A 23,802-nucleotide genomic window follows, 5' to 3' on the forward strand; every position below is an offset into this window, starting at 1 on the left:
CCTGCTGTTTTATTTTTTCCTATAGCCTCTTAAAAAGTCTTTCTGCAAAAGGAATAGTAATGAAAGGTTCTGGAAGCGTCATTTTTTTTTTTTTTAGTGGAGAGAGAGAGAGCGAGCGAGCGCAAGCATGTGGGAGAGGGAGGGGTAGCGGGAGAGGGAGAGAGAATCTTAAGGGGGGTGCAAAGCCCTACTCAGGTCTCAATCTCACCACCCTGAGATCATGACCGGAGCTGAAATCAAGAGTCAGGTGCTTAACTGACTGAGCCAACCAGGTGCCCCTAAGTGTCACCTTTTTTCCTATTAGATTTTTATGTATAAATTAGAAAATGATGTTGTTTATTAGATATCCAATCTGATAGTAATTGAACTGATGCCTCCTCAAAGAAAAATGGAATTAGGTTGGAGTCTTCTGTGGTTTTCTATCCTCAAACACGCATGAAGATATTCAGCTATGCAAATGTCTCCCATTACTCATGGCCATTGAAAGAACAATGTCACTGTGGTCAAGAGTCTACAGTCAACCCACTTTGGAACTATCCCTATGGCTGGTGTTCTAAAATTAAATGGTTGCTACTTTTTGCCAGGTGTGTGCACATCCACATGTTCAAGACACAGTACTTCACCTTAACTGCCCATCCTGAAGCTTCCGATGGGAAGGAATGAAGCTCTCATTTCCTAGTGAGGCTGATTCAACTCTGTTTGCTCAGGATGAGACTGAGTACAGGAGACAGGGTCATACAGGGAGAGCTGGTGGCAGAGCCAGAAGGATACCCACGAACTGGGATTCTAAGTTACCAGCTTAGAACTTAATGCCATTTTGGCTCTTTAGATAACATCACTTCTTTACTAGAATCAACATGATTATTTTGAAACGTAAGTTCTTGTTTAACATCAGTAATGGCGTGAAGTTTAACCTTTTCGTCTCTTTGGCACAAATCTTCACACCCAGAGATCAGGTCCTATTAGATTTTTCCGTGTGTGTGTGTGTGTGTGTGCATGTGTGTGTGCATGTGTGTGTGTTAGGGGAGGGGGTATGGAAACATGAGTCAAAGGCAAATATCCTGTCCTCAGAAAATGATAGGAGCAATTTTTGGTCATTTGAAATATCTTAATAAGGAATTTCAGCATGCCAAATGGAGTAGATGATGGCATTTGAGTTATTATCCAGTTAGGTATTATATTTTAAGTCACACAATGTTGAACTCTAGGCAGCAAAAAGGTAAGGAGTTTCTAGCTTTTGATGGCTTTAATCATGACACTTGCTCTACTTTTATTGAAACGCGAATATATACCCTTGTACCTATGATATATAGTTGGCTTCTTCAGGTGTGCATTATTCAGGATTCTAAGTAGATGCTTTTGGAATTTGCAGAAATCCTCGAAGGCCATGGCTCTCAACTGGTCTGTGCTTCAGAATCACCTGTAGAGCTTTTCAGAAATGGGAGATGCGATCCAGACCCAGAACATTAGGATTTTCTGAGGTAGGTCCAGGTCAGTGTGTTTTCAGAAAGCTCCTCAGGTGGTTTTTAAGCCACACCTCTCATTAAAAACCACTAATTTAAGGTCACTTAGGCCTTTTCTCTTGAAAGGAAGAGTCTTGGATTCAAAGGCTGTCCAATAGATGCTTGAATTCCCCCTCTAACATCCCATAAAGCCTGCTGAATATTTATCAATGTCCCATCGTATAATGGATAGAGTGAACAGCACTTTAAATGTAATTTCTTCCTCTTTTTTCTCTGAAATTTTCTTGAAAGCTCAAGAGAATAAAAACACTATTATTATTCCCTTTCTCCCACTTGGCCAATTTTGCCTTCTTCCTGCTTTGGAACTGGTGCCGAAATTCAGCATGGCTGTTTTGATCTCTTAGCTTCAGATTATTTATGGCCCTATTATGCCAAGTATTTTATTTTGGCCACCCCAGTCTTGTTGGCATACAGCTCTGGGAATATCGTCAGATAAGACAACTGCTGCCAGGAAAAGCAGCATCAACAGTTGTTACAAACTCAGAGGCTATTTGGTTTTCTGTTAATTTCTTAATTCAGGCATGGTAGTTTTTTCTTTTTTTAATCATTGTTTTGTGGATCTGGTGAATACAACTGGAACAGACAACCAAATAATAAGACTAAATTAAACCCACAATGGGATTGTCAGCATGCATTTCACAGTAAAGACCCAAAGTGGGAAATTCTGTAGCTACACACTTTAATTCCCTGCGACAACAACAACTTGAAATGCAGAGTCTTTATTTTTCCATTTCAATCACCCTGTTGATACTAGTTACCTCTCATTCTGTCTTTTAGTTTTTGCTATTTGTTGTTCCAGTTGTCATCAAAGGAAATTCCAGGCAATAAAAAAACATACAAAATCCAAACACATTAAGGGTTTTTCCATCTTCTTTCTTTATATGACCATCTATAAAATAACATGGACATTTTTGGACATAAAATCAATGCTGAAGCTGAGTCAAAAAAATGAGAGGAAATACTGTCTGAGTGACCTCTATTATATAGTTAGTCACTCAAAAGAGAAAAACATGCTTTGTGCTATGTAATTTAAATTAGCTGCAAAGCAGCCCATGTACTCATTCAAGGAATCTTACAAATGCAGCTAGTTATTTCAGGAAGTAGATAAGAAACCAAAAGACATTTCCATCAAGATACATTATGAGCGTCAATTTAAAATTACAAGTCTACTGAAATGCCACTTACTAGCTTTCAGCTACATTTACATGACAAAGACACACAAAAAAGGAGCGGTGATCTCATAATTCTTTTCTTACCACATCCTTTCAGTACTTCTATCAAAAGCATTTTAAAATAATAATTCATCGTGATACAAAAGAATGGACTTATTAAGCTAAAAAAAAAAAAAAAAGCCAACAAACAAAACTGCAGATACCAAAAGGGGAAAAGAATTGGTTTCCACAAGGGGTTAGGAAGGCAAGGGTGAGCTCCTTGCTGTCTGGCCAGCAGATGGCAGAACCCCCCAGCTTGGGGAGAAAGTTCCCCCCAGCTGGGGAAAGTTTTAGCTAAATGTCACTCCCCCACCTCCTCCCAACTCTCCCATCTTCTCTGCTTTCCTCCCTTTGTTCACCTTTCTTCCCTTCTTTTTATTCCCCCTCACTGACCGGAGGACTGTATGCTACCAAGGAGATTGAGTTAAAAATCAATACAGTGAGTCCCTCCAGAGGGCAGGAATTACAGTCTATCCTCTTATGACAGAGAGCATGTAATTAATCCAGGTTCCTGGAAAGGAAGTAGATTTTGGAATGGATTTAGGAAAAATTGGATGGGATGTGGTGCAGATTTACTCTTTGCCATGCCTTTGCCTCCCCAGTTTCACTGAGGTATAACTGACCATTAAAACCTGTATATATTTAAGGTATAAGGGCTAGGGGGAGGGAAAATGGGGAGCTGTTGCTCAAGGAGTATGACCTTTGTCTTTTTTTTCCTTAATTAATACAATAAAAAGAGGATAGTCTGCAATAAAGACAGGAATCATGTAGAAGGTAATGCAGAGGCTTAAGAGTTAGATCCCACTATTGGAAAATTATTTATGTAAGTTAATCTCAGCCCACTTCCAATAATACATTATATACGTATTTTTGTACACTTTAAAAATGAAACATACAGGGCGCCTGGGTGGCTCAGTGGTTAGGCCGCTGCCTTCGGCTCAGGTCATGATCTCAGAGTCCTGGGATCGAGTCCCGCATCGGGCTCTCTGCTCAGCAGGGAGCCTGCTTCCCTCTCTCTCTCTCTCTGTCTGCCTCTCCATCTACTTGTGATTTCTCTGTCAAATAAATAAATAAAATCTTAAAAAAAAAAAAAAATGAAACATACAGGGCGTCTGGGTGGCTCAGTGGGTTAAAGCCTCTGCCTTCAGCTCAGGTCATGATCCCAGGACCCTGGGATGGAGTCCCGCATCGTGCTCAGCAGGGAGCCTGCTTCCTCCTCTCTCTCTGCCTGACTCTCTGCCTACTTGTGATCTCTGTCAAATAAATAAATAAAATCTTAAAAAAAAAAATACAAAGTAGCCCCCTCAGCTATTCGACTCCCTCACTCCTTAAATTACCACTATTCTGACCACTATTCTGTTGATAGCATAGTTTTGTCTCTTGTTTAAATAAAGGACTAATAGAATCTGTGTATTTTTTTACTTTTAAATTTTGTTTTAAAAGATTTTACTTATTTATTTGAGAGAGAGAAAGCCAGAGACAGCAAGAGCAGAGGGGGCGAGGCAGAGGGAAAGGGAGAAGCAGACTCCCTGTTGAGCAGGGAACACAATGCCATGTGGGGCTGAGCTGGGGCTTGATCCCAAGACTCTGAGATCACGACCTGAACTGAAGGCAGATGCTTAACTGACTGAGCCACCCAGGCACCCCAGAAATATGTATTTCTTGGTGATTGACTTCTTTTGCTCAAATTATGTTTGTGACTAGCAGTTACAGATGTGCAGCAACTGGAGTTCTCATTATCTCTGAGAAGGCAAACATTTCTTCTGCAAGAGTACTAATAGGTCTATTGCCTGTGCAAGAATTAATTAATCTTACACTAGCTAGAAGGGCAGGATGAAGGTATACCCAGAGGCACATGCAGAATACAAAGTGTTGGCAGGGGGGAACTATAGAATAGACAGGTTGCTCTGAAGATGGATTTTGCTGAGATAATAGTATTTCTAGGATAAGACTTGATGTTAAATGTCTTGGTATTTGCTCAAGTCAACCTCCAGTACCTTGGTTTTATCAGCAGTAAAATGCAGTAATAATATGTCTTCCTTCCCTTCATTAAATATACTCTTTATTAAATGTGTATTAAAAGTGCCCTGTGTGGGACACACAGTTAAGCAGCTGCCTTCGGCTCAGGTCATGATCCCAGCGTCCTGGGATCGAGTCCCACATCGGGCTCCTTGCTCCGCAGGAGCTTCTCCCTCTGACTCTGCCTTCCACTCTGTCTGCCTGTGCTCGCTCTCGCTCGCTCTCTCTCTGACAAATAAATAAATAAAATCTTAAAAAAAAAAAAAAAGTGCCCTGTGTTAAACGTGTTCTGGATTTTTCAGCAGAGAGTCACTAAAGTCTTCCTAGCTTGATGATTTCATTTAAATATACAATGCACACACTATTAAATCTACTACAACTTAGACAGGTATGAGACGATCTCTATAAGATTCTACTTCATTAACCAAGAATCGACTGCAACACATTACAAAGTGTTTCAAATGCAATAAGACTATCTAGAAACCCTTGGGCTCTCTGCTTTGCATGAATATATAAGAAGTAGTTTTCTGGCTCTGAAAGAAGCAAGTATTCAGCAACCAGTAACAGAAGTGGGAAGTACTCAAGTTCTCAGTATACGGCGCAGGAAGATACAGTTCACCTCTGTTTAAGTGCTATGCCCTTCAAAGAGATGCCCAAGTGGCCACGAGCTTCTCTATAGAGACATCAAGATCAGTAAGGGAAAAACAGACATCTGGGACTAAACTCAGACCTTTCATCATCAGTCAGATCCTGGACACCACAGCAGAAATGTGAAGAGGTAGTGCGTAGTTGGAGAGAGGGGAGGAGAGAGAAGAAGCACAGCTGAAACAAATTTATGGCAAAATAACTGGAAAACAAAGAATGAGTATGGAGTGGGGTGGACAATTGGGGAGAGGAAAATTAAGGCCTGGGAAACCTGATTCCAGAGGACTGTATGTAAAATGTTTTATTTAATCAGATCTCGGTATTTTTACCTATAAAATGGAAAAAAATAAAATGGATACATTTCACTATGTGCAAATGGTCTGTCTCTATCCATTTGTCTTTCTGCCTACTTATATTAGTATTATTATCTCCAAATTAGTAGTAGGACTTAACACACTATCAATTTTATTGACTTTTCTAATACAAGAGCCAAAACTGTTCTCAATATTTTTACCTATAAAATGGAAAAAAATAAAACTGATACATTTCACTATGTGCAAATGGTCTGTCTCTATCCATTTGTCTTTCTGCCTACTTATATTAGTATGATTATCTCCAAATTAGTAGTAGGAATTAACACACTATCAATTTTATTGACTTTTCTAATACAAGAGCCAAAACCGTTCTCAAATACATAAACAATTCCGCTCACTAAATGGGAATTTCAGCAAACCACCTAGTTCCGACCTGAGAACATGCCTGCATGGAGATCTCGCTATTCTTCCATTCAATTTATTCCTTGGCTTTCACGACAAGGAGAGACTTTGTGATGCTAGAAACACGGCAGGTGGATATTTGCCAACTCTATGGGCCCATAGTTTAGGAAGCACATTTGCTGATGGAAAATAGGATCTCCGAAAAGTGAATACCATTCCACTAAGTGAGGATTATTTATAGCTTCTGACACAGAAGGTTTCAAGTATAGAGTAGACATCATTATTAACACCAACTCAAATAAATTCTACAAGAACGAGGACTATAAAGTCCACACCAGATGCCCTTAAAAGAAGTGATCTTAGAGGACTTGACTTGATGATGAGATGGGAAAGAGGAGTGGAGAAATGGTAGTGAATCCAAGGCATACAATGGGACTTGGGGTTTGGCTTTCTTTTTCTAAGTTATCAGTGGTCCTCTTTTCTGATTGTAGCATCTTCTCCCTCCTTCTCCCCCGCCCCCAACTTTTTTTTTTTTTCTGAAAGGAATGGTGGTCTAACATCTCTATAGCAGTATAGACCCTTCTGTTCAGAAGCCCAGACTCCTGCTTCATGGAGATAAACTCATCTTCTTCCTCACTTTTAAGTCGCTACCTCTTCAGACTTCACCTACTCCATCCAACCGTATCTCCAGGAGCCCATAGGAAAACTCTTTATCAGTTGGACTAGTTTGCTCAGATCTCCTGTATGTATCTGGCTCTGTCTTTGTCTATACTGCGTCCCCCACCTGGAACACTGTCTCACTGAATCCTGCCTTGGCAAACCCTTCTAGCCCCATTTTTGTCCATAAGGTTCTCTTTGAATATCCGGCCCCCAGGGAGCTCCATCCTCTCTTGTGAATAGCAGTTAGGGCTACTTCACACAGTGTTTTGCTAGTTAACCATATTGTATTATCTCTTAGTTCATTATGTGTTAGTTTCTCCAGACTATTTAAGTTAGGGTCCTATCTGAATTAGGAATCAAGCTCTTTGAGTTAGGGATCTAGTCTACCCAGAATTACAGACGGAGCTACTTTTTATAATCTGTCTACCCAGAGGATGTTCCATCTGCTAATTAACAAGAGCACAGGATAGGCCAGCTTCAGCCCTCTCCTTCCCTTATACTCAATCTCAGACATGCGCCGACCAACCCAGCTGCCACAGATAGACACCACAGTTAGTCCCTGAGGAGAAAAATAATCTTCCTAGGTCCTTCGAGTGATACCATCTATCAAATATTTTTTACCATCTATCAAATATTTTTTCAAGACATCACCTTTCCTATATGTGGAAAGTGGAGTCAGCCTTCCAGATGAACAACCAAGAGACATTCTCTAAAGGAAACACAGAAAAAAACACTTAATTCAAATTCTGAAGTAGGCGGTTTAGCAATAATTATTAAAAGTCCTAGGAATGCAATCAAAGATACAGTATGAGTAAAGGAAGCTAGGAAGGCCAGGAGAGCAGGCTGAGGAAGCTACAGGAAGTCCAGGGTCGGGGGGGGGGGGGGGGGAACTCAGCAATTGGAAAGCCAGGATTTTTTCTGAGATAAAATGCACCAAGGCTAGTACTGAGATAGACAAGTAAAGACCTAAAAGGGCAAAAAAATTAACTCTGCACCTTGGGACACACAGATTTCCTCTCTTTGCCTGAAAGAAGCTTCTGTCTTTGGTCCTTTCGTAAGTCGTGAGGAAGAGATGGTAATCCCAGCCCACCATGTAGTGTTAGACTTGTGGCTTGGGGTGAGTCATTTGATCTAGTTCTCATCTGCAAAATGGAAATAATATCACCTCTCTCATTTACTTATTCGTCCATTCATCTGATATTTAGTAAGGGTCCACCATGGGCCAAACATGAAAGGGAACAATGGTGAGCAAAACAGACATGGTCTTTGGCATGATGGAGGGTCTGGGTCATCTTGTGGGGCTATTACAGAGAAAGAAAAGCACATCGCAGTAGAAGGTTTCAATGACTTCCACTCTTGACCTAGCTCTATGATTTGGGCAAATCGTAATTTTTTGGGGGGGGCTTTCCTAGTCTCACCTGTGAAATGAGACAAATTCTTGTCCTAAAATTTTAGTATTCCAGATGTAAACAGTTATATTTTTTATGTATTTCTGAATCATGTTTTTCTAAAAGATTATTATGAAATATTTCAGACACACAAAAGGATAAGAATAATATAATATCCCCTTGTGTACTATCTTACTTAAGGAAAGTGCTACTGGTGGCATGTCTTCCTTTTCCCCAGAGAAAGGAACTGTGATGTTCTTGGCTTTTCTTATTCTAAGTCATGGCCTTTCGAGGATCCCTGGTGTATGAACAGTTCAGCGGTGAAGAGTTCTTACATCCGTTCTTACAGTCGGTGTTCTTGATTCCCAATGAATGAGAGGTCACCACAGTGTTGATCTGAGAAAGTTTGAGTACCAGCCTGTTCTCAGCCCGCCACTGCTGCTTGCTGCCCACCCAGTAGACAGAATGAGAAAAACCATGCGGCAGGCATTGCCGGCTGCATTTTGAAGGAGCAAAGTTTTGTATCTACCTTTAGGGCCTTTTGCGCAGATTCACTGGATCCAATTGCGATCAGGTTAGGCCCAGCCATGCTGCAGAAACTCTTCAAATGCAAAGCATCAGCCACTGGGACTGTGGAGACGGCATAGTCCTATGTGCATAATAGAAACAAGCAGTTTGGCATTGCAGAATAGTTCTAAAACTGATCTAACCCTGCATGGCTGTTTCTAGAGTGGCTACCAAGGGCCCTGAATATCGGAAGAAAAACTGGGATCTGTAGGTTTTGGTGTTGCCAGTTAAATAAAGACTACTTAGACTACCCCCCTCCCCCGCGCGAAAGAGAGTGAGCACATGCATGGGGGTAGGGAGGGGCAGAGGTGGAAGGGGAGAGAATCTTAAGTGGGCTCCATGCTGGGCATCCAAGTTGAGCTCCATCTCAGCACCCCGAGATCAGTCATGACCTGAGCCAAAATCAAGAGTTGGACACTTAGCTGACTTAGCCACCCAGGCACCCCAATAGAGACTACTTTTAAGAAGAAAGTGCTGAGCCTGCTTCCAGATATGTGATTATGTCAACAGCTAGATTTGCTGGTTGATCCATGGAGTGGGTTACTCTGGAAAGTTATGTCGGAATATCCTGTGCAAACTAGAGCCTCATGTCCTCAAGGGGAGAAGAGCTTCCTACACAGTCCGGTGAGCCAAGCCAATCTATTAATAATCAATGGAGTAAAGGGACCTTGAGAAGATGCGTAATATCTAGACCAGTTTCCAGCACATAGTAGGTACTAAGTACAAGTGATCCTTGATTCCATTGTGAAAAATCCATGTTTCATGTTTGAGTCAGCAGGGTCTCCAGATTTTGGGGGATGTCATTTATTGTGCAGGAAATCTGTGAGGTAGCTACATGATTTTACAGTGGGGAAAAAAACAGATGTCCAAAACCTTGTCTTTTATGGCTATGGTAGCTCAATGCAGCCTATTTATTGAGAAATCTGAATTTGACAGCTCTTAAAACTCCTAGCAAATGTACTAATATTAAAAATTATTTTGCAGAGCTGGTAACATATAGATACCATTATTCATGACATGCTGATTCAATATGTCTATGAATGCTTATTAATTATTGTATGCCAGGCATCAATGGTCTAACTTTACCTACCTTAAAAGTATCGGCCAAGATTTCAGCACCTCGTTGATTTGTCCTTTTGGAAAGGCCCACAAAAAATTCTCTGCCTATAATAAATGTCATGGAACACAGTGAGTACATGGCACCAGTGATGGCATACTGTTTCTTTATCTGTAAATAATGAACTTAAAGCATCACACAGTTCTTTCCTACCACAGAAGGAAGAGAGCTTATACTCTACTCTCTTTATACAGATCTGATTTCAAACTACCATCCTTAGAAAGAAACTTTTTCAAAGTCACAGAGGGGGAAAGTAGAATAGTGGCTGCCATGGTTTCAGGGGAGAAGGAACTGGGAAGTCAGTGTGGTAGGTATGAAGTTTCAGTGTGTGAAGGTGAAAACGTTCTGGACATGGATAGTGGTGATGGTTGCACACTGAACTATACACTTAAAAATAATTAAATGATAGGTTTTATGTTTTATAATTTTAGTACAATAAAAGAATGAATGTTCCACTTAGGAAATAACAAAGTTAAACATCTTCATGTGTAATAAAAAATTAAGTAATTGCAATGACAAAATTAAGTAACTTGGAATGACAAGTTAGTAATGCTTCCCCTTTTTTCCCTAAAAGAATAATATCACACACTCATGATGAAGTCAGATTCCTTTTCTTATAATGATGATGTAAAGGTTGAAGAAACTCTATGCATAAAGGGAGTTTCGGGATGACTGGTCTTTAGGCCTGACCTCTAAAGAGAGGTCCTTAAAACTCTTATTTGTTGTTTCAAGTCAAAATGTCAGAAATACCTATTTTGCAAAGGAGGATGGAACTTTCTAGTCATTTGGCTTTTCTGAAATTTCATAAATTTTCTTCTCAGAAGGCAAAACATCAAGTAAAAATGGTCCCCTGGTGAGAGGCAAGCAAACAATTATAGTAGATAATATTAAACAATATATAACTGTGAGGATTCTTAACTTTTTCATTTTTTGAAAAAGAATTCTACATGTAATGTGAAAACATATTCAAAGAAAAATCAGTATATTTTGATCCAGAACATTAAAGTATAAAAAGCGAAATCATGTAGAAAGAATTGCTTGATAGACTTTACAAATGTTATAACGTTAATCCTCATGATGTCCTTAAAACAGAAGTAAATGACCCAGGTCAAATGACATTATGATAACTTCCAAAGGCTTATGCTTTTGGCAGACAGAGGACTCTTTGATGGCACATTGACAGGCTTTTGTTTTTGTTTTGTTTGTTAATGGTGTGTCTGTGTTGTTCCTTGAGAAAACTCAACTACCTACAAATCTAAGGGAAAGATATTTTATCTGAGAAAAGTATAATTTTATTTAAAAATCAGCTGGGGGTCCCTGGGTGGCTCAGTGGGATAAAACCAATACCTTCAGTTCAGTTCATGATCCCAGGGTCCTAGGATCGAGCCCCACATTGGGTTTTCTGCTTAGCAGGGAGCCTAATTCCTTCCCTCTCTCTCTTTCTCTCTCTGCCTGCCTCTCTGCCTACTTGAGATCTCTGTCTGTCAAATAAATAAATAAAATCTTTTTAAAATATCAGCTGAAATTTTAAAAATTTCCTTAATTATTCTAGATAAAAATAGATTTATATATAATTTTTTAGGAAAAAATTTAGTGGATTAAGCAAATTTAAACAAATTTATAAGAGGGCATGTGCACTATTTCTATTTTAAAAGACTAAGGTAGCAAAGCACAAAGAAAAGCAAACTGCCTATCTCTTTAAAAAGTCAGTTGGACTTCTGTTTCTGGCAGTATGGTAGACTATATCCCCTAAATGGCCTTTCTTTTTTTTAAGATTGCATTTATTTGACAGAGAGAGAGAGAGAGAGCACAAGAAGAGAGGAGGGAAAGGAAGAAGCAGGCTCTCCACTAAGCAGGGAGCCCACGTGGGGCTCAATCCCAGGACCTTGGGATCATGACCCAAGCCGAAGGCAGATGCTTAACCAACTGAGACACCCAGGCACCCCCCAATTCCTAAATAGTCTTTCTGATGGAAATAACAGAACTTCTGGAACTGAAATATCAAAAAACATTTTTGTTGTTGTTGGGTCTGTTATATCGACTTTCTCTGTTATCAGTTCCCCCTTTCCCATGTCATTTGACCCACTGATGATCCTACTTTCTGGATCTGATTGGTTGTTTCCCTGTGTATCATCTAACATGAAACTGTTCCTTTGTCCTTTGTATGTTCAGTAAGCTGATAGTTTCATGGAGATGTTTAACTAGATTCTTGTTAAAAAATTTTTCTTTGCTAGGACTACTTCAGAGGTGGGGCTGTACTGTTGTATCACATCATGAAGCACATGACTGACAGCCACATTGTCGGTGATACCAGAATAATCTGTGTGTTCAAGGGTATCAGTCTGATCCATCCATTGTAAAACTCCCCATCAAGCTTTCATATAAAGGTTTTAACAGCCTTGGGTGATCATTACACAGATCCATTATTTTATTAGGGATCTACATTTACTGGCTAGAATTCTTAAAAAAAAAAAAACCAAAAACCAAACACTTTCTCAATCAAGTATTTGGTCACTTGAAATAGAATTAGCAAAGGAAAGATAGCTAAATGCCTGAATCTTTCCTTCACTTATTAACTATCAGAGTAATAAGATGGCATCTCCAAGAACTTACAATAATGACTGATATGTTTTTTAAATAACACCATTACCCATAAATGAGTCAGAGAATAAATCATAATGGAAACTGGAAGACATTTAAAACTAATGATAACAAACATATATCAAAACACAAAGGATTCAATTAAAGCAGTACTTGAAAGGAAAGTTATACAGCTCTAGCTGCTTGCCTTAAGATGAGAAAAGGTTCAACATTAAAGAGACAAACTTCCAAATTCAAATTTAAGAAAAAAGGAACAGAATAAAAACAAAGAAATTTGAGGGAAAGAATTAAGGACAGAAACCGGAAGAGGAAAGGAAATATATGAGACAGAGAGAATTCAACAAAGCCCAAAATTTGTTTTTGTGGCCTGTAATTTTTCTCGCTTGCCCAAGACGAATGAAAATGAAAGATCTCTGGGGCGCCCAAGTGGCTCAGTGGGTTAAGCTGCTGCCTTCTGCTCAGGTCATGATCTCGGGGTCCTGGGATTGAGTCTCACATCAGGCTCTCAGCTCAGCAGGGAGCCTGCTTCCCCACCCCTTTTCTGCCTGCCTCTCTGCCTACTTGTGATCTCTGTCTGTCAAATGAATAAATTTTAAAAAATCTTAAAAGAAAAATGAAAGATCTCTGACACAAAAGAATAAAAGAGAAGGCATAAGTAAACATTAAGAATGAAAAGAGGACATAGCTATAATGCTGTGAAGTTTAAACAGATATTAAGAAGATATGAAGAAGTTTATACCCAACATTTTGAAAACTTAGATAAAATATGAGAAAACGGAACTCACAAAAGCTGACTCAGAAAACCTTCAATAGACATGGAACCATTAAAGTAATGGAGTCCATTTAAAATCTCCTCACAAAGAAAGTACCTGGCCAACAGTGTCTGTTTATAGGTAAGTTCTCCCAAAGTTCAAGGAATGCACAATTTAAATAGTACAGATTCTAGAGAACAGAAACATAGGAAATATTCCCTAATACATGTTATGAGGTTAAGATAATTCTTTTTTCAAAGCCAGAGAAGGAAAGCAAGCAAGAAAAATTACAGGCCACAAAAACAAAACTCTCAAGAAAAAAAATTAACAGACGAAATCTAGCACTGTAGTAGAAAGAGAGTATATCAAAGCGGAGTTTGACTTCATCCCAGGGATGAAAGACTGATCCAATATCAGCAAGATCAATTAGTGCAATTAACCACATCAACAGATTCAAGGAGAAGATCATATACATTTCACTGGAGCAAAAAGAGTTTATCACCTGAAACTCCATTTCTAGCTGTTTACTTTAAAGAAATTCTTATACACATTCCCAGGACACACACATAAGAACGTCCATAGCATCACTGAAGATAATTGAAAAAAACTGGAAAACACTCAAATATCCATCAGCAATAGAATGAATAAATGTATTGTGGTAATTCTTAACCATGGAATACCACACAGCAGTGAAGACAAAGAGCTATAGCTAGAAGCATCAAGTTAGAGCAAAAGCAGAAAAATCACAGACTAGTTCCTATAGTATGATCTTAATCATATAAAATTATAAGACAAGCAAAACTAAACAACATATAATTTAGATTGAGGCAAAAGTCGAAGGTACTGATTAATATAAAATGCAGGACAGGCTGAGAGGAGAGGGGCTCCTATGGTCGTGGCAATATTCTATTTCTTAAGGCCAGGTGGCAGACAGCAGGTGCTCATTTTATCATTGGTCTTTAAAGTGTGTATAGACATTTACAACTCTTTTTTTAATTTGCTCCATATTTCACAAAAATAAAAAAAATGAAAATAGAGAAAAGCTGATGTCCATTTCAGAGGAATAGGATTGCAATACTTTCTGACAGTAGCTGCTGGCCTGACTCATAAGATTCCCAGTGGAACTGGAGTTGGATAGCTGCTTTCCTTCTGTCCACTTCTTGATCGACTATTAATGAAGCTCTGAGTTACAAAGGGAAGAGGACCCAGAACACATGGAAAGTGCTACAGATTTTCTTCCTTACCCAACTCTTCTGAATCAAAAAATTGAGTGGTGAGGGTTGCACAATAGGGTAAATGTGGTTATTGCCACTTGAACTGTATACTTAAAAATGGTTAAGATGACAAACTTCACGTTTTATGTATTTTACCACAATTAAGAAAGGAAAAGAAAAAATTGAGAAGTAGGAAACAGAAGGCAGGACCAGGCATCAGGCATGAATAAAGTGCCAAGCAGATATTCCAACATGATCTCAGTTTTGAATAAAAGAACTTTCAAGATATTAACTTAAGGATTGAATATTACCAAAATAAGCTTACAGATAGTGTCAAAGGCAAGCCTCACTACTTAGGTACCTAATGAGAAGTTGAGGCAAAACACCAGGATTGAAATGTTATGGAAAGATCTCTGACCAAAGGAAGAGGTTCCTGTAGAATAGGCTGAGCCAAAACATGAGAAGATTTTAGGAAATCTGTTCAGCTCAGCTGTTAAATAGCTAAATGGCTGTGAACACAGCTTGTTTTAAAACACACTTCAAATATTATCAGTACCTGCTTACAATAAGTTATTTATTATTTATTATATGGCTATGTTCTGGTAAAAAAAAAAAGAGTTTTATTGTAAGGAAGCATGATTTACACATCTAGCTTTTCACAAAAGCCTATTTTCTAAGAGAAACAGGCTGTTGTTCTGTGCTGCCAAAAAGAATGAAAAGTGCCATCAATGGGAGACACAAAGAATATTCCAAGGGAAACTTACTAGGCAGATTCGGAAGAATGCCTGAGTCTGCTTGGACATGGCCAGAGTTGAGAATGCAGCATAGGCCGCCCTGATCCCTTGTTCTGTGTTCTTATGGCTCAGTGGGTGTACACTTCATGCTCCAGAGGCAGGGCCATTGCCTGTGACAACAGTAGCCCAGGTTGCGCACTGCACAACTCCAGGGAGGTACTATTCATAAGCCTGTGATAAGAATAGTGCCACCTGGAGCTCAGCGACACAGTGGCCCCACCCATAGGTATGTGACACTGAGCAAGGGACTATGCAAATATCACAGAATAAATACCTCTCCTCCTCCTAGAACATTAATTATATCAAAATGTAAGTAACACAAAACATTACGTTTAGATTAAAATGAAGATGGTTATATTTTCTCTCTATATAAGGGATTCAATATAAAATTCACATCAGCCAAATATTAGACTTCTAAGAAGCTTCATATTTTCAATGGGGCCACCTGGGCTACATTCCCAAATCCCTGGGAACCAGCGCTTGCTGGCAGGGTTACATCTATGAAACAGGTATTGATTCTCTGACATTCAGGGTAAAATAAACTCTCACTATAAATTAAAAATTATTATTGATTGTCTTGCTTATCAGTATAACTAGGATGAATCTGGGGATCCAAATTTTAGGATGTGACTTTTGCAAAACAGTAATACGACCATAAATAGCTGGAAAGGTTAAATGCTACAATTACTGTTTCTTTCTCTCTCTCTCTCTTTTAAAGATTTTATTTATTTATTTGACAGACAGAGATCACAAGTAGGCAGAGAGGCAGGCAGAGACAGAGGAGGAAGCAGGCTCCCCACCGAGCAGAGAGCCCAATGCAGGGCTCGATCCCAGAACCCTGGGAACATGACCCGAGAAGGCAGAGGCTTTAACCCACTGAGCCACCCAGGCGCCCCTAATTACTGTTTCTTTAACAGCAATAATATACCCACTATAAAAATTGATTCTAGTTAGATACAAAATAATATTAACTGTTTTAATTTGGTTGAGTTCTGCTATTATTCATCTGGCATTGAAGCCAAATCAATTTGCACTGAAAATTATTTAAATTCATCTTGCTGTCTGGGCAAGAAAGTTATGTGTAAATGACACATCTTGAATTAAGAAACTTTTAAATACAAACCAGATATAATAACACACGATGCAAAACTATGCAACCCACATGCTCAAAGTATAAAATATAGTAGATGAAACCTACAAAATGATAGGTACACACTGGTAACAATTTTGTAAAAAATACGATAGATGGCATGCATACAAAAGTCCTAAAAGGACATGCACCCAAATGTTGAAATGATTATCTTTCAATGAAAGGTCATTTTCACTTCATTCTCTTTTGTGCTTTCCAGTATTTTCCAAATTCCTTCAGTATTTTTCAAATTCCCTGCAGTTAGCATTTTTCCCTTGGTAATTAAAACAAAACAAAACAAAAACCCCTACAGTTAAATAATACAAGCCAGGTATCAGAAACGGTTTTGAATAAGAGAAAGTGAGGATGAAGATACCTGTGAATAAGACGTCTCCACCATCTAAGGTTGCATTTTCGTCTTTCATCTCTACTAGATTAAGCTGAAGTTTTTCTAATGCTTCTTTCATCATGTCAACCTGTTGAAAATAAAATGATTCAGATTGATATCCTACCATTTTCTAACAACAAAACTAATCATCTAAAACTTCTGAACACTGAGTCATGTTCTTACGTACATAAGTGCACATGCGCGCGCGCGCACACACACACACACACACACACACACCCTATGAATATATGAGTATATGTAGTTTGGACTTGCAATGACCATTTGCAAGAGAATAAATTATGTATTAGAAATTGTCCATTTTGTCTCTGTCGAGTCCATGCTAAAGTCAGTATTTTTCTGTTGGAGGCTAAGTAGGGCACTGTTGGAGGCTGACTAGTTAGGACACTGTTGCAAGGCTGGCTAGTTAACAGCATATGAGTCAAGGACGGTGGAAGGCAAAACACATCCTCCTATTCTTGCCAGAAATTACAAGATTTAATTTTAAACCTTAAGTCAGTCAGTCAGTCAGTCAGTCTTTCAGTGTCTTATGTACACTAAGGAATATATGGAAGAAATATCAAAAATAATAATTAGCAACTTGAAATCTCAGCTCACAGGCCAGTCATTGTTGTGTTCAAATATTTTTTTAAAATGTCAGAACATTTAAGGATTCTCTGTAAGTCTGAACTGCTAATTAAATTTAATCTAGGGGTGCTTAACAAATACAATAATTGCAATCAAACCAATGAATACTTGAAAAATGAATTTCAGGGACTTTGTAGGATTGCAGGGTATAGTCTAAAGCACAGAGATATTCTGGGCTGAATTAGGGAATACTTCCAGTGAGGTTTATTTTTAACGCAAGAAAAAAAATTTAAAGCATAACAAATGCCCTTTGGAATTCACGGTTTAATTCAAGTCCTTCCAACAGCTCAACAATTTAAATATTTCTGTAGATATGAATAACCTTTGACATGGTGAAAACATGAATAGGGGCGGAAGGGAAAACAAGAGATCACATGATACTGAGAAAAGGAGGTAGTTCTGCCAAAATACAGCATGCCCAGGACACACACTGAATTGTCAATGAAGAGTTAGGAGACACAACTACAGTAGAGTAACTTCTAAATAAAAATACAGAACTATTCTGACAACAAGGGTGACATTCACACAGTCAAGAAGAAAAGAGGATACAAATTAAAATAAATGTATCATCTCAGCCTTGTCCTGGAACTCATGTAAAAATTCCACAAACCAGAGTGACTCAGAACAATAAAAAATTATTTCCATGGACAAAATGGTCTTCATGTTGTAATAAATATATCTAGTGTTCTCTTAGCGGAATAGGTTTTTCTATATAACAGGAAGGGGAATCATTACTGTAGCATAAAAAAAGAAACAAAATAACCTTTACCATGGCTTGCAGTGCTATGGTGAATGCAAGAAAACACACAACTGTTTCCTTCTAGCATCTGCCTCTGGGACTAGGGGAAATTCTCTGAGCTTGGAGAGAGATCTTTAGAATGCAGCCATTGTACCTTTGGTCTCTCTTGTGATGCTATTGCTTCTATTGTACTTAATACTTCAAAAATTACTAGGAATACGGCAATAACATGTATTTTGGTCTGAAAAATGCATATGTAACTTTGTTCGATTCTTAAGAGTTTCAAGAGGAACTTTATTCAATTCTTGGGAGTTTAAAGAGAACTGAAGTAGGGAGGCTGATATATACCAGTTTCAGAAACATCGTATTTCTTTAAAAGTCCTGTGTCTTTCAAATTAAAGTTTTAGAGGATAAAATGCTTGTGGTTTCTTAAAAGTTAAAACAGCTGCACCAGTATGAAAAAACTGGATTTTGTGCAAGGCCTGTACTTCTTTTTCTCCTTAAACGTTCAGTCACATCTATATAAACAAAATCTTCAGGATAGGTCCACAACACAAACATTGATGATACCATATTGCTTTCAGAGTTATGGGTATGGACAAGTTTAAAATTTTGTTAAATGTCAAGTAAATATTCTGAGGACTGTAGAACCATAGGGCATCAAATCGGCAATGCTAACTCCAGGGAAATTTCTGGTGAAGAAACAAGAGAGGCTGAACCTGGAGGCTGTGCATGGAGAACCGCAAACTCTTGGCACAGCGGTTCTGCAAAGCACACCAACTCAGCTGCAAAACAAGGCCTGGTATTGCCCTGATACACGGACCCAGAGCGAGTCAGTTATCCAGGCAGTTAGAATACTAAATGTAACTATATTAGTGGGAATTTTTGCAGGAAAAGATCCAAACCATGAGCCTTCAAAGAAACTGCCCATTCTGCGGTTACATAGCCATAGTTAATGTTGACTTAATTAACTTTCAAGGGGGAAAAAAAAGTCGAAACAACACACCCACTTTTCACTGAGACACTAACCTTGCAGAGTGGAATTTAGCATTACTCACAGTGGAGAGAAACTGTCAGACAAACAGCATTAGCTTTAAAGGTTGAGTTGAATAGTTCACTTTACCCCCATGAAATGAGAAATAAAAGGGTAAATTAGAGAAACAGCCTTAATTTAAAGCCTACCAATATTATTTTCATACTCTAAAGATTGGCCAGGACTTTCTTCCTCCTCTCTTCACTCTGCATGCACTTTGTTTCATTCTTTTACTCTGTACTCCCATTTCTTTTTGCCCCCTCTCTGCTACTCCCAAACTTTGCTAAAGATTCCTTCCCTGACCACAGTGGGTTCAGACCATCTCTGTGGCTTCTGAGTGTGTCTTTCTCAAGAGCTGGTACTAGTATTGAGGTCATTATTGTTTTCTTTTCTTCTTCCTTCCCTCTCCCACCTTTTTTTCTTCCTTCTTTCTTTTTTTTATCCCTGGAGTACTATTGTCAAAAACTGTGGAGCTCTTGGAGTTACACAGAATGCCCTGGGAATGTCTGTATAGTGTAGTGTTATCCACTAGGACCTGGGATTCAAATGCTGCTCAGCTACTCATTAGCCAGAGACAGCTTGTTTAACTTTCTGGGCCTCAGTTTTCTCATCTTTAAAACCAGTGGTTAGTTATAATAGTATCAACTTTCTCGGCTCCTCCTGATGTTGAAATAGATGCAAAGCACTTAGCACATTGTTATTGCTCAATAAATATTGGATAGGACTTCTATCATTTTGATGAATATCGGCTTATGTGGACCCAAGGATAAATACTTGTACTGTGAAACTGACTGACAAAAGAAACCTGTTACTTCTTACATTTCGACACATTTCTTATGTTTTACCCATATGACAGGTCCCATCTGCTTTCCAGTGAATTCAAATTATAGTCTTTCTACAAAGCCAATGTCAAGTTAGAGCACATACCCTGAAGACACTGAAATTTAAATCATGACAGTTTGATTTCCTCCCAGCTCCTGGAATCTGTCAGGCTATGTGGCAGATTTCTTGTATAATCTCTGCTTTAAAACAGCCCCCTGGACGTACTACATAAGGTGGGAAGTGGGTCTGTCTGGAAAGATGTCCCACAGGACTCAAAGAAGCGTCAGCCAAGATGATACAGAATGATTTGGTTCCTGAAGATAGGACCATTGTAAAAGAATCTAAAGAATTCCCTCTTTGTCAATGCGCAGTCCCTTTTCCTCCATTTCCTATCCTACTCTCTTCTCATTTTCTTTCACGGCCCTCATTTCTGTTCCCTCATTTGTCATCACCCTGTCGTCTCATTTCACTCCTTTTGTGTTCTCACGGTGAATGGAAAGAATTGGGGATTAGGTATGTTACTTGGGACGAGTTATACTTTCTGAGCCTCAGTTTCCTAAGCTGCAAATGGGATAGTGTTTTCTAACAGGGTTTATGTAAGAAATAAGCTAATACAGAGTGCCGGCCACATTACACTCAAAACCAGTGGTTGCTGATGTTATTGTTTTGCCCTAAATTAGTGCTTGGTTTGGATTCTGGCTACCTTTCAAAAAAAAAAAAAAAAGACAAAAACAAACCATTTGACCCCAACTCTTCTTTGCTTCATGCAAAATTTCCCCCAGATACAAAATACTAAAACATATATAAAACCTTACACCTTTTTATTGGGAGGTTATATTCACAATAGCTTGCAAGAGCCCTGTCATTAGTTCAATATTCTTTACTTAGATGGTGGCATTTTCCAGTTGGCCCTGTCCAAAGTTGTCTTTGCTGCCTATTTTCAACTATGTCCACTTCAAATGTTCCACATCTTCACTTTGGATGTCGTGAATGTGCTCACAGGGGCTGATGAACAGTTTTGTGCTGTGATTCCATCAAGAGCCCGCACCAACTTGTTTGCCAAACTGCTTTCCTTTAGCTGCTTCTGCTCGATGGGGTTCCAGATGTTATGACTACAAATAAGGACCTTGGCATTGGCTTGTCTGTGGCCGATATGTCTCTGTCCCTCACAGACCTGCCATGTGTTGGGAGCTATGTTATCAACACTATTACCACTAGTTTTTCAATGCCTATTTCTATGTTCCAAGTCCCTTTATTACTCATCATATTCTAAAAGCTTTAAAATTATACTGTCATCTTAATCATACTCTATCTAGCTCTTAAAAGCTGAATAGCAGCAGCATGGTTTTGTTGGTAGTAAATAGTTTCATTTTCTCAATTTGTTGCTGATTTTGTTTTGCCTTTAAATGTTAAGTGTGACATGTAGATAATGCTGAGGGAGCATTATCTGGTGGAGACTTAATGTCTTTATCATGCTTTTATGTATCTTTCTCATTTAATCAACAATTCAGTTCAACAAACATTTAGTAGATGCCAACTTTTTTTTACAATGAATCTTGGAACACTGAAAAATAAAATAAAATAAAATAAAAATAAACAAATAAACTTTAATGTAAAAAAGAAAATCAAGCTACAAATATTTAGAAAAATGCAAAAGCAGTCTCTGTTCCTGGGAAGATAACAGGCCAGTGGGGGTGGATATACCTTATGGATATTGGTGATAATGAAATACTTGTTGGTGATGGTAGTAAGGATAGACATTAGTATACTCATTTTACATATGAGTAAACTAGGCTAAAGGAGGTTGATTGATTTACTAAGTCAAGCCTCCTGAGTCCATGCTCATTCTTATGTTCAAATTCACTGCACTGTGTGATTATGTTTTTCCTGAAGTCTCATCACAAAGCAAAGCCCACATCAGAATTGCAGCTCATGCCTTCTGTTTTCCACCTCTGTAAATTTAAGTCCACTTGGTATTATAAGATCCTATTCCAGGTGACTCCAGATTCCATGATCTCTTCATTTCAGAGATGAGTGACATTTCTGTATATTAGGGCCTTAGGATGCTAAGGTACAGTATAATTAAAATGCTAAGTAATAGGAACAGAATGTATGAACCACATTGAGAAGGCTCACCAATGACAGCTTACACATAAATCCCCCTACCCCCAACTTTGGGATGCCTGAGGTTTGTTCAGTGGTTTACTCCTGAACTTTTCCACATGTGCTAATTAAATTACTAAAACTAACCAGACCAAAAAAAAAAAAAAAAAAAAAGATCAAGGGGAGGTTTAACATACTAAATGACTCCGTCTTAAAAATTCCTAAATAGGAATATATGGGAATCCTTTGTTGTTAGAAGGACAAAACTCTAAGGAGAAATTTAATTAACAATGATAACAGCAAACATTTATGTAGTCTTCCTATGTGTCAGACACTCTCTTAAGAAATCATATTTAACTAATCGAACCCTCATAATCTAATGAAACAAGTATAAGCATTACTTCTGATTTAGAGATGAGGAAGCAGAGACATAGTAGGTGACTCGTCCAAGGTCTTCTAGCAGCAGAGCTGACATCTGAACTCAGAGAGCTTTACTCTGAAGTTTGAGTTCTTTCCTATACATCTTGTCACTAACAATAAGATCATTTATGTATCTATTATGTAGTCAAATGAAAAATATGTATTAGAAAAGATTGTGAGCATCTATAATACCATTAAAAACAGATTATGTTCATTTTATTTATTTGAACAAAAATGTGTACTCAGACATTCTGGTGGAATGGGAGTTGGTGCGGTAGGGGGAGGCCACATACTGTGGTAACATGAACTTACGTCTGGTTTCTAAAGATCCTAAATTTTGTTTTCCTAAGCAAATACAAGCTAATGAATTTTGGGAGCCATACTTCATCCTCCTAATTTCTAGATCAGATTATGAGAAAGAGTTATTTGCAGAGGAATCTTTAGACAGTCAACAAATGGATCTTAATTACAGTAAGATTACAAAAGCACACAGGCATGAAGATAAACACCAAACCATGTCAACCATACCCATTCCAAATCAGTTCAATCAACTGGGAAAGATTCTGAGAATCTACCACATTGGGAAGTATGGAGGAAGAACTCTAAGATGCCCAAGACTACGACCACCTGATGTATATGCCATGCACAAATCTCTCCCTTTGGGTGTTGAAAGAACATATAAATATGATGATGAGATATCACTCCTGTGATTAGGCATGTTTTATGTCACAGGTAAGGATATTTTGCAGATGCAATTGAGTCTCCAATCAGTTGACCTAGATTAATCAAAAGGAAGATTATCTTAGGTGGGCCTGACCAAATAAGTGAGCCCTTAAAAGGGAGTTTACAGGTCAAAGACAAAGAAGTCAGAGAGATGTTGTTCTATTAGTCTGGAAAAAAGCAAACAGCCATATTGAGAACTGCCTATAGAGCAGCCTCTAGGAACTAAGAGCAACTCCTAGTTAACAGCAGCAAAAAAACAAGGATCCTACAACCACAAGGGACTGAATTTAGCCTACAACCTGAATGGGCTTGGAAGATGATCTAAACTTCAGATGAGACCAGAGCCCTGCCAACAACCAGGCATGCCATGCCCAGACTGCCAATCTGTGAAATCTGTGAGATAATAAGTAGGTATTCTTTTAAGTGCTATGTTTATGGTAAGCATTTACATATCAATAGAAAACGAATACAGGAAGCCCCAAATTTAAATATATTTTATTTTAAAAATTTATTTATAATGGCCTTTGGTCAGAAGCAAAATGTTAAGCTGTTTATTTCCACGTTGTTTGTCCAGAATATGGTGCAACTTTCTT

At 38.5% G+C, this 23,802-nt stretch overlaps 1 protein-coding gene across 1 annotated transcript in view; it reads right to left on the bottom strand.

The window, feature by feature from the left end:
- Nucleotides 1-23,802, bottom strand: part of DDAH1 (dimethylarginine dimethylaminohydrolase 1) — a 134,594-nt gene that overhangs the window by 24,264 nt on the left and 86,528 nt on the right. The window contains exons 2-4 of the mRNA XM_059136976.1: nucleotides 16,713-16,812; nucleotides 9,820-9,893; nucleotides 8,692-8,811 (exon numbers count right to left, since the gene is read on the bottom strand). Coding sequence (XP_058992959.1) covers nucleotides 8,692-8,811; nucleotides 9,820-9,893; nucleotides 16,713-16,812 — 294 coding nt within the window. The remainder of the gene's footprint in view (nucleotides 1-8,691; nucleotides 8,812-9,819; nucleotides 9,894-16,712; nucleotides 16,813-23,802) is intronic.

This window comes from Mustela lutreola, chromosome 10 (genome assembly GCF_030435805.1).
Source record: "Mustela lutreola isolate mMusLut2 chromosome 10, mMusLut2.pri, whole genome shotgun sequence".
Taxonomy (NCBI): Eukaryota; Metazoa; Chordata; class Mammalia; order Carnivora; family Mustelidae; genus Mustela; species Mustela lutreola.